This window comes from Cnephaeus nilssonii (genome assembly GCF_951640355.1).
Source record: "Cnephaeus nilssonii genome assembly, chromosome: 17".
Classification (NCBI taxonomy): domain Eukaryota; kingdom Metazoa; phylum Chordata; class Mammalia; order Chiroptera; family Vespertilionidae; genus Cnephaeus; species Cnephaeus nilssonii.
The window spans coordinates 49,342,855-49,354,960 of NC_137088.1; the positions used below are offsets into that span (position 1 = coordinate 49,342,855).

The 12,106-nt window shown below is 45.1% G+C and overlaps 1 protein-coding gene across 17 annotated transcripts in view; it reads right to left on the minus strand.

Annotated features, from left to right (window-relative positions):
- Window positions 1-12,106, minus strand: part of CADPS (calcium dependent secretion activator) — a gene marked incomplete at both ends in the record, with an annotated part of 452,199 nt that overhangs the window by 31,141 nt on the left and 408,952 nt on the right. For all 17 annotated transcript variants that reach the window (XM_079794579.1, XM_079794578.1, XM_079794572.1 and 14 more), the window contains one exon: window positions 5,463-5,570. In XM_079794579.1, the coding sequence (XP_079650705.1) occupies window positions 5,463-5,570 (108 nt within the window). The remainder of the gene's footprint in view (window positions 1-5,462; window positions 5,571-12,106) is intronic.

Sequence of the window (12,106 nt, forward strand, 5' to 3'; positions counted from 1 at the left end):
AAAAAGATGTCTGAGAAAAGCACCCGCCTCCGTGACGGTGATGATGAAATGGTGCTGATGGTGGTGGTGCTGACACTTACCAGAGGCTTCCCCAGGGCCCGGGGCTGCAGCTGCGCACAGCATCTCACCCCGGTCAGCTCCGGGAGGAGGTTTTGCTTATGACCATCTGGTGGAGAAGCCGAGGCTCAGAGACTAAACACCTTGTCCCAGGTCGCCCAGCTTGTAAGGATCAGGGGAGAAGTCTGGAGGCTCCAGAAGCGGGGCCCAGGGTCACTACCCAGAGTCCCCACTTGGGGCAGTCAAACCTGCTGATTGCTTCCAGGGGAGACAGCGCACCCTCTCCGTGTCCAGGGGGCCATAGGCCTGGCTTCTGTTTAGTCAGCCCCTGGAGCTGCAGCCTGTGACTGCTGAGCCCTGTGCACCGCTCCCCGCTTCGCACTTTTGGAAGTGGTTTCCCTCACCCGGACAGTGGGTGGACACCTTACAGACTTTACATAATAACACGTTCTCCTGTGGCCTGCTCCTCCGTACTCCCTCCCTCAAGCAGACTGACTCCTACTCACATGGACAGCACGTCTGTGATTTAGTAAGGTTATTAAAACAAGGTCATCTGTGGTTTCACACACGAACGCAGCAAATCCAGGGTGGGGCAAAAGTAGGCTTACAGTCGGTAGGCTGGAAAATAATACAATAATGAATAAATAATAATACAAGAATGAACTCTGTTTGGGGTACTTGCAACTATAAGCCTCCTTTTGCCCCACCCTGTAGATCTTAACAGGCAGAGGTTTCATTTTTCAAATTGCCCCTTTCAAAGGAGATAGTCACACTCAATGATTGTGCTGACACCTAAAGTGGACACATCTACGATTTGAAAATGGAACAGCAAGCGGAAATCTGCGCAAGGCAAAGGACCAGGGCCCCGCCGGGAACTGCCCGGGCGAGGAAGCGCGCCCCTCCCTGATCTGATAGCCGCCACGGAGAAGCCCAACGCAGAGTCAATCTGCGGAAACCTAATCCTCCAGAAGGCAGATTAAGCGTATAATTGACCTATATAATCCACATATCATCTCCAGGCAAATGTTCCCGGCCGGGTGCACGCGCCAGTGCGGGTGCGCGTTACCCAGTGTGGACCCAGTCCAAGTGCGGGTGGCTTTTAATCACTCATCTCCGAGCCTGGGAGGTTTAAGCAGATGAATTCGCCCTAAGCATTAAAATCTCTTTTTAATCCTGATTTTCTTCTCAGTCTGTGTCTTCAAGAAGTACAAGGAGGAAAGAAAAGAAATTAATTTTTGTTTAGACCTTGAAATCTTAGGTGCTTCTCTTGATGATCTGATCTCTAATTTCAAAGAGCATGTTTTGGGGAAGATGTTGAATTAATCACCAGAGGAGGGGGAGAGCCATCTGCATGATTTATGGACACTCAAGCATTTAAATCGCTGCCTTTGACTTATTTCTTGGGCTGTGCGATCCTTCTCATTTGCTGCTTTAGGAAGATGGAGATTATTTTGTATTCATGTCTTATATTTTCTTTAAAAGTCAGCAATAATTTTCAAGGAGGCCAGGCTTCCACTTGAGTCTGACAGCAATCTGATTCTCTTTTAAAAATTCAGTATCTTTAATAAAATTTAAATTCATTGCTATTGTACACATTCTCTTGCCTTTGTTTCAAAATTCTGTAAACTGTTACTTTGCAGTAACCGAAACCAGTTTACAATTGCATGTCATTTTTTAGAGCGAGAGAGAATAAAAAGACAAAACTCAGATGAAAATGTATAGCTGCGAATCTGAAATACTATGCGAAGCCGTATGAGGGCTCTTTTCCAATCAGCACTTAATTTTGGACCAGTTAGGGGCATTGCCAAAAAAGTTGATGGCATTTTATAGGCCTCTGTAAATCAATTATATTAACACACAGGCAATCTTTCACTGCATTCAAAAGACCTGGTTAGGCAACGTTATGTCTGAACATATTTCTCCAATAAATCTAGAGAATGCCTGTTTAAAAAAAATAAAAATCGGTGAAGATGAATTTAGAAAGCTGTTCTTAAGTTACATAATAAAATAGATAAAAATGCAGAACATCAAATATAGAGCCCCAAATGCTATGCCGATAATCCCCCACAAGCACCCAATTCCAGCCAAAAGAACATGACGAGGCAGAGAGAAAACCAGCTCCGAGAGAGCAGTGAAATGAAGGCCTAGCTGACACGGAAGATGCACGCATTCAATGACCAGCTATTAGTCCAAATATTCCCAGATATGCACCCACACCAATGCCACCCAGCCTTCCCTACAAGGCACTCTCGAAACAACAGAAAGGGGGATCATACTAAATAGCAAGAACGTAAAGGACTTCTCAGGTAAATAAAACCAAGACTTAGAAACACAGCTAAACACACAACAGGGTCCCCGAGAACGTGCCTGGAAATGACAGATGCCAGCAGGAGCGAACCACCAGAGAATGCCACAACAGTCAGAACCAACAGCCCCCAAATAGCAAACAACCCCAGAGATATAGATTTCCCCCCTCATTCAAAATGCTAATTCTCTATTATTCATTTTTGCCATTTGTCAAAAGGCAACAATTTGGAAGAGAAACCTCTCAGATCGACGTTTTTCTCCATAGATTTCTGCCAATTGTTTCACAACCTGCCCCAGGACCCCTGCCATAGAGGAATGCGTGGGAAGGCCAGGTCGCTGCTGCAGGAAATTTAGGGTGGCAGGTTTCACAGACCTCTGCCTTCCTATCCCTGTCCCCTGGTTCAGCTCGGTGGACACCAGGGCCCTGCAGCGCGTATATGCAAAGAGATAAACACCATGCTTGAGGAAACAGAAGCCGAAAATAATCAAACATGTTGGTAATCTGATGTTTTGCTGCTAGATTACAGAAAAACAGTAAGGACTGAATTAAATTACCGAGACGGCATGGTAATGAAGCTTCTTGAGCAACTCTGGGTTTTTCAAACGACAAATGTTTCAAATCCATGACAGAGTCAGTAACTTTTCTGCGCTTCCTCAGGGAGGCTGCCTGGCGCCAATGTCCTGGGAGCTAGGGGAGCAGGTTATTTTGAAAGGTAAGGAAGTAAATGGCAAAGGAATTTGTCTCTAAACAAGCTACCGATGTTCGGGGAATGGTTGTAATGCCGAAGTCTGGAAAATCCGATCCTCAGGGGGCTGGAGCTAAGATACCCTCAGGAAAACACAACCGGGACAACCCAAGACTCAATGGTGGGGGTTCTCACCACGTCGCCGAGGCCACTTCGTGCTGCTCAGGGTGTAATTCAACAAGGGACCGGGATATTGGCAAATTTTTGCATCACCTTAAACATAACTTGCTTTCTGAAAAACACATTCATTTTTTGTTTTTCATTATTCATTTTTCTTTTCATTATTAATTCACACGAAAGGCCCGAGGGCTTGAGTGTGCCTGCGTTCTTCAGTAGTCGGACGAGTCTGCTTTTGCCATCTGTGCGAGCCACGCCTGGACTCTTACGTTGCAAATAATTCAGCCGCACTCTCCCTTTAAAAAGGTCACAGAAGAGGACAATTTGCCCGGCTGCCTCAGAGAGGGCTACCTTAGACAAATGTCCCCTTGCCCTTCTAATTAAAAAAACAGAGAGGGCAGCGTGGGTTATTTGTTAATGGAGCGGCAGGTGAAACTGCAGATTAAACGTCCAATTCAGCGCCCGTTGTTTTAAAGTTTTCGAGAGCAGGAGGTTATTCGCCTACACGCTCACACAGGAACACGCACGCACACGCACGCAAAGGCCACACAAAACTGAGAATCAGAAGATACTGATCAAAGGGGGGAAAAGGCAACCTAGGCATTGAAAAGAACAATCCACAGGCTTCTGGAAAATGGGTGGTTTGGCATTTAATTCAGTGGAGACGGGCAGCATGTCCACACGCCTAACTGCAGACCCGAGGGTGCTGCCTGCCTGTTTTCAATGCCTATGGGGTGGGTGACCGTCCCCCCCGGGCATTCTGGGCTCGGGACTGTCATAAAGGCCGCATGCAGGCAGGGGGAGGGCCCGCCGAGAGCTCAGTGCAGGTATGAGGCATTCTCAGTGGGTGCGGGTCATGCTAGAAGATGTACACAGGAAGATTATTTGATTCTGATTCATGCCACTTGGTATAATGTGATAAAACAGTTGACATGAGAGATAAGTTCCATTTTAACCCGAGAGGGGACGGGTGGGAATTAAAAGTAAGAAGGGTTGCTCGGAGAAAGGAGATGCGGAGGAAGGAGCGATACTGAGCACAGAAAGCGGACGATCGGGAAAGAAAAAAAAGAAAGGGGCCTTTTCAGCGCACGAGGAAAGCAAATGAGCTGGAAGACAAGGCAGATAGAAGTCAGGAGCTGCCGTACCCTCAGCGGTGCCAACAATGAGCTCACTGAGCTGCGGAACAAAAACACACATACACACAAACGCAATGCAAACTGAACACAGTCACAGGAAAATATAGAAACACGGATCCCATTGTAGACCAAACATTAATGTTCGGGCTGGCACCAAAAATACAGGAACCTGGACAGGAGGAGCTCACGCTGCACGAGACAGAAGTAGGCGGCACGGTTAGAGCCACACGAGACAAGGGCGTCAGCGTCCCTGCACTCTGGCCAGGTCTACACTGGCAAATTCCGTGGAAACTCGCAGCAAAATATCTGGCTTAATCAGATAGCCCCGTCCCGTCTGCTTTGGCCTGAAAGAGGTGGGCGATTTGAGACCAAAGCAGATTCCTTTTTCCTTTTGGCTCAGTGGCTTGCTTTGGGAGTGCAGGCACAGTCACGGTGGGAGGGAGAGCGCTCGGCCACCGTGAGCCGTGGGAAATCCGTGGGCCTGAAGTTCAGTCTGGGTCGGCAGCCTGATGCGCGTGCACTTGGTCCCAAATTTTCCAGTGGGAGGGTGGGCAGGGGGCACCTGGGCTTAGGACGGCAACTGACCGAGCAGCTCTAACCCAGGGCTAAGGAAGGATCTCTGGTCTCCCAGAAACGGAATCCTTTTTGAAGCGGTAACAATGCCACGGTCAGGCACCTCTGCACACCACAGCTGGTGTCCGGGAGGGTCCGCCCCCAGGAGGGGAGCTGGCTCAGCCTCCCCACGAGAATATTCCCTAAAGCAAGGCCAGACTGCAAGGAGGAGAGCCATGACCAGCAAAGGTCTTTGCCAGTTAGAGAAAGCTGCCCCCAAGCGTCCCGCAGGACCGAGCCTGCTTGCCGAGAGGCTGTGCGCCGTCCCACGTGTCACACAGATTGGGGCTGAGACACGCCACACCAGGGTGGCCTCAGAACAGACACACGACAGATAAGAGCCTAAGGCAGAGGGAGGGGAAAAGATTTTGTTTGAATTGGGACCAATCCATGTTCTCAAAATGTGACTTATCCTCCTGTCTCTTATTTTGTCACATTTTGGAGGGTCTCCTCCTTGGTCTGCAAGGAGGAGAAGGCATTTACTTACATCAAATAACCTTTCTATGTACATCTCCTCATTGACCTTATCACGAAGGACATCCTGAGAGTGGCGGACGAAAGTCACGTAGGCATCGGCCACGTCCATCCCGGGTTTCTGCAAAGAAACAGGAAAACATGAAAAGGGAATTCACCCCTGCATCTTCCTCCCTCTCCTCCCCCCACACCCTCCCACTCCCCACTGCCTTGCGGGAGTTCCAAGCTCTCCGTGGTGTATGTCACAGCTGTTCACAGCCCGGACTGGTCAGAATGGGTATTTGAGCCTTCTGCATTTTCTGGAAATCAAACCTGGCTAAGAAGGGAGTCGGGATTACAGGGTTTTATACATATTTTTCTACCATTAATATTTTTCTGGCAAAGATACTCTAATGAATAAACATTCACTGGGTAACCCAGAGACATTGTCTGGCTTTTCTTTGGATTGAACCCTCTTCCCCTTTAAAAAATACCCACATGTACTCTGTCTTCCATGTTCTCTCCTTACTGTAACATCAGAAAGGTGACAGCCTTCCTGGCCCCCTTTCCTTTTAAAAACCTTAAGAAAGTGCTAAGTAAAGAAATTAGAGTTCAATCTATACCCCTTCCACACATCCAAGTCACATTTTGGGGGTAATTTAACCGGAGTATGTAGTATTTCCTCAGCAGTTTACTCAGGAGACATTCAACCATTTGTCTTTGCTCCTGGGTGCAGCTTATAGTCCAAGGATTAAAAAAAAAAAAGGGGGGGGGGCAGGGGCGAAGGATTTGATTTTTAAATAAATTAGATTTTCTGGAAAGGTAAGCAGGTGGTTCATACAGTATAGGAAATGATTTATTGTAAGAAAAAAAAAAACAACAATTCAGAATGCACACTGCTTGACATGTCGTAATCAAAGTTATCTCCAAAGAAACCTATTAAAACACTGTAATATGGGTCATTAGGAGAGCTGCCACAAACCCCTTAAATTCCCACAGTAGATATGTATGTTTGCTAATAACTAAAAAGATTAGCTTTCATTACTGTGATTTACCTTAGATCACAAAGTATCATTTCTCTACAAGACGGGACTGTCAAGCACTGCAAATTGAAGTTAGTTAACACGTCTGTGTAATTTCCAGGGTGAAAATGAGGAAGGTTTGGAAACAGTAGGACTGTATATTTTTCAAATACAAAGCAAACAATTATCAAGCAAAGGGCCAATGCTTGGCCCCTGGGATGCTAGTAACATTTCTTAACACCTGCTGAAACAATGACAAGGTATTAATTTGAAAAACAATGAAGACAACCCAAAGCCACAGCAGTCAACTGTTAGACTTTCAAGCAATTTTCATGGACTGGATTGAGCAGGCTCTGTGACGGGCCTATAATTGCGGCGGTTTTATGATCGGCAGCAATAGAGGTTCTCCAATGAGATGGAAGTGATAGCTCTCCCTTCTCAAGGCACCTCTGTCCTCCTCTCCCTTTGGCAGCATCAAAAGGCATCTCCGTGGGGATAGGGACCCCTACCTGGGGGACCTGAGACACTTATTATTACTGTTTCCATTTTCCCTGGGGCTGCTAGTGGCAGACATGGCCTTTTCCAGGACACACGCAGCCACAGTAGAGCTGAGACCCAAAGCCAAAGCCAAAGCCTGCAGACCGATGAGTGACCCTCGATGATAGAAACGGCTATCTACAGTAATTGGTATTTTCGCCACATTTGCTATCCTCAAAGGGGCATTTAAGTTTTAAAAACTTTGATTAAAAAAACCCCTCACAGGATGATTCATCTCCCCAGGTAGTTAAAAAACTCCATAATTCTCTATTTCTTGACTGTGTTTAATTTTTCTTCGTAGCACTTACCAATATCTGACATTGTACTATGGATTTAGTTATTGTCTTTTGCCTGTCTTGGACAACTAGACCATAAAATCCATGACTACAGGGACTTTATTTGCTCTATTTTCTACTGTATCCTCAGCACATAGATTGATGCCTGGCACACAGTAGGTGCTCGGTAAATATTTGCTGAATGAACAAATCCATGAATAAATAAGTCCCTCCCACCTCCTTTCCAAAGCTCTTGGTCACTCTACAGCAGGTCCTCCTCCACTAACGTTGTTTCCTTCCATGTCTTTCTGTTATAACGTTGACAAGATGGCCCCGGAACTTAACTCTTGTTTATGTCCATTAGCCATGCTAAAATTGGGTTTGTTAGTTGTCATTTTACTTGAAGTCACAGTTTCCAAGAACCTATTGATGACATTAAGTGAGGACTTACTATACCTGGCTTTTTATTGGATCCCCCCACAAATGAAAACTTGTGAAAATCACTTAAATTTCTCCAGGCCTTAGTTATACCATCTGTAAAATGGGATTAAAAGCTCCCTACTTACCTTAAACATTATTATGATTATCAGCTAAGATAAAGTATGTTAACGTGCTTTAAAAGCCATATATTACTATATAAACATCGAGCCCCCGAATGTTACATTATTTCATAGCCTTACCTACCTTTATAATCTACTTTGGAACCAAGAAGAAAGAAAAGGGCCTCAGAGAAACCACCATTAAAATAAAAACGACAAAATCTCTGCTGGAAAATGTGTAGTTTTCTTTTAATAGAGTCCTCAGGCCCCCACTCACAACCATCTTCCTTTCTAATCAGCTTTCCACCAATTCCAAGGAGTTTGCTTTCCATCCCATTGGTGGCCAGCAAGGGGTGTGTTGATAATAGAGCTGGGGCCCTGTGTGGGGGAAAAGGCTGCCGGACTGTAGCTCCACACATGTAGGGTCACCACCGGCTGGGGTCTGGGAGAGGCAAGCTACCCTACACCTCGGGGGCCCTGGGAGCCACAGTCACAGCGGTGATCCTCTGTCACGGGGGAAACGTTGAAGTATGGCCAGTTCCTTATTTAAAAAGGCAGGGGAGGATGTGTAATGCATTTTAAGTAGATTTCCAACCAAATGGTTAAAATAAAAACTGTTTACACACAAACAAGCTAACTTGTAATTATAGATGGAAATTTTTCTTGGCTAAACAACCGACGCTATTAGAGAAATTAGGCTTGATACCACATTGCTATCTACAAACAGTGGGGAAAATGCTAGGCAATGGTTTTAATACCCCACAATTACAGTGCTTATTTTAAACGTGGCTTGGACATGAAATAAACAACAAATACATTCATCTCTGTATAGTTAACTCTATACATTGAGTTAATCATTGTGAAGATATCATTGTGAAGGATCCACTCTGTGGCTTAGAAAAAAATAAGGCATTTAAATCCTAGTTTGTTCCTGCCAGGATACCTCTGAGTTTGAGAAAACAAATTCAGATTTTCAGTACCCTTAGCAAGCCCTAATTGGGAATGCAAACCTGCTATGTATACCATGTTCGAATACTTCGTCTAAGACAAAGAGATGCTTTGGGATTTATGCCACGTTTTCAACGACTGGCAATAATGCCTCTCTCCATTAATGTGGATAATTAAGAGACAAGTCTCTAAGGTAACTAACTACTAATTCCCACATAGAACTAAACCACGTGCCAACCTCAGAGAGCCACGCAAATGAGCTCAGTCTTCAGAGCTAGAAACAACCTGAGAGATAATTTTATCCAATAGTTGTTCAGCCTGGTTACAGATGATAAGGACCTGGGGAGCTTTAAAAACACCAGTGCCAAGACCCCCACACCCCAGATTGTTTTAATTTGGCAAGCAACCTGGCACTAACTGGGTGTAAACAGCTCCCCAGGTGTTTCCAATACGTAGGCAAGGTGGAGAATCACCGATGGAGCCCACTGGCTCCCAAACTTGGACTGCCTATCAGAATCACGTGGAGAGCTTGAGAAAGGGACTTCCAGGCTCCACCCCAGAGCTACTGAGTCAGCATCTCTGGAGACAAGGGTCTAGAAACCTCTATTTAAAAACAAAGCAAGATAAGACCCAAATCCTCGCCACGTATGACTGCTGCACATTCTGGTTTGGGGACCACTGATTCAATAGGTGATGGCCACTGGTGTGCTGGTACACTGGCTCTTCAAAACAGCAAAACAAAACAACACAGACAACAGACCTTGAATTGTAGCGCTTGCCAATGTCCATGGTGTAAATACTCTCTCCATGGCCGAGCTGCTGCTGCTCATGTGCCCTCATCGAAGACAGAGTTGGAAAGAAATGCACACAGTTGGGCTCTTTCTTGGGGGCCAGTGCCAGCGGGCTCCCTCCACTTAGTCAAAGGGCGAGCACCTGACCGTTCACACTCCTGCTTACTGGCAGGGAGACCCTGGGCCTGCAACTAACCTCCCTCCTCTCCTCAGCTGTGGATCAGGATGAAAACATTACCCCTCGTAGGGTGGGTTTGAGAAGTAAATGATTACTATTATTTACTACATGTAAACAATGTACATGTAGAATATGTCTCCTATACACTATTATTTTCTCTAAAATTATTTATTAAAACATTACTTACACTATTATTGCTATATAATTATTATAATACTAGTGTTACTCTATTACGATAATTTACAATATCACTATAATAGTATTTGCTATAAAGCACACTTTAATCGACTTAATTTTAAAGTTTATCTTTTTTTTCTAAGCCATAATAATTGGTAAAATCTTGATTTTTAGTTTTTCCAATACTCAAGTACAGTAATTACTCAATTAACCAAATAAAGATGTTCATCTGCCCACTCACTAACACCATCTGGCAGGTGGCACAGTGTTAGGAGCACTGGCTGAAATCTCAGCTCCGCCACTTAGCAGCTGGGACCCTAAGGAAGTGAGCCTCTCTGGGCCTCAGTTTCCTCATCTTGAAAGTGGGGTTGTTATCAAGATTAAGTGTAAAGTGCTTAGAAGGGTGCCCAGCGCAGAGTGGGGGCTTTAAAAGGTTTGGCTGCAGTTGTCATCAGATTGGTAAGTGTGCCACATTTGGGGACATGCTGCTTCCTTTTCTAATGCCTCCCTAGAGGGCGGAGACTCGGCTAATTCCTTTCGTTCCCCCAGAGCCCAGCGAGGCTTCGGCTGTGGCATAACCATCCCTGGACGTGGGATGACTACAGAGCAGGGCACTTTTGCTGTGCATTTTCCCTCAACTTTACCATCAATCTGAACCACAGGAAATCGCCAATTTTTGACTTTTCTGACCTCCCCCAAATGTCAATTTGAGTTGTTAGTACCAATTGCCCGATCAAATTTCTCTGCGTATTTGGGCCTTGCCCACTCCTCACCTGTTCTACCCTCGCTGGTGTGATCTTCCCTCTTCTTTGAGGCGACAGAAAACAAACCTCAGCCACCAGATCTTTGAGTTACAAGCCTAGAATTCCAGTTTCTATTACTGTTGAAGACCATGGCAGGCCAGAGCTAATGTCAGCCAATCCAGCCCCCACTCCCACCCTCCTGCACTGGATTGTGGGCCTCACACGCCCACCCCACCACGTGCCCTGCTCCTGCAGCTGAAATGTCTGATGAGGGCCAGGCATGGTACCCAGGATTCCACACACGTGTGCCATTTAATCTGCACAGCAAACCTGTGTCTTGAGTATTATTATCCCTGTTTTAAGGATGGAGAAACAGGCCCAGAGAATGTGAATAGTTTGCTCCCTGTGAACTGAAAGTTTAGGAAAATAAATTGCTTAACGTTTCCCTCCCTCATTGTAAGGATTATCTATGTGAAGGAGCCTGAGGTCCCTCGATGAGAAATATTATATAAATTCAAAGCACAATTATTGATTGTACATTCTTTCATTAAACAAACAAAATATATGCTAATGCCAAATTCATTCCAATTTTCCATTTTGCCTTCCTGTGAGAAATAAGCCAATAAACCATTACACACTCAACTTCCTGGGGAAATGAATTTAAATGTTAATATAAATCCCTTTAGAAAAACACAAATTTTAACAAATAAGTATTTGAACAAGGAGGGCACTTAACCACGTTCAGAATGAGAAACGTTCAGTATGAGACCCTTGGTGGCTGTTGAGATAAGCTCTCTAAATTTAATATTTTATAATAGACTCCCACCTCTTTTGTTAGAAACGGAGATGCAGAATCACTTGCCTTCCCCTTCATTGGAATATACTGAAATCTCTGCAATTTTATTTTGCTAATAGGCAGGGCAGAGTCCGCCTACCAACGTGTCCTGTTCATCACAGGTAATCCCACGCTCTCGCCTCCATGTGCGTACTTAACCTCAATTTAAATGTAAATCCTGGGCACCTTCAAGTGCTTCGGCTGTGAACTTTGAGAGCTCTCTTCATTAATGAGGTCTGCACTAATCATACACAGTTTGGTAAGGTTTCCTTAAAACAATTGCAGAATTGACCCCAAAATGAACAAATTCAGAATTTATTTGTTTTTTAAAAATACGGCACCCTGTGCACATTTCTAGGTTATGACTCTACTTCTAAGGGGTGCATGCAGCGGGGAGGTGAGTGGCCACAGACTAAAATATGCCAGAGAAACTAATGAAAATAAAAATGATAGTAAGCTGGGTTTACCCTCAGATAGGACGCGTCTCCCTGATGAAAGAAACGGTACCCTCTTCTCATCTGATACAGTTTTACCAGGAAATGTTCTTGGCCTCCCCCCACTGGTGATTCAGTTCAGGAAAACACACAATTTAGCAGCAACTCATGAAAACAGCACCATCAAACTTCTCATAAA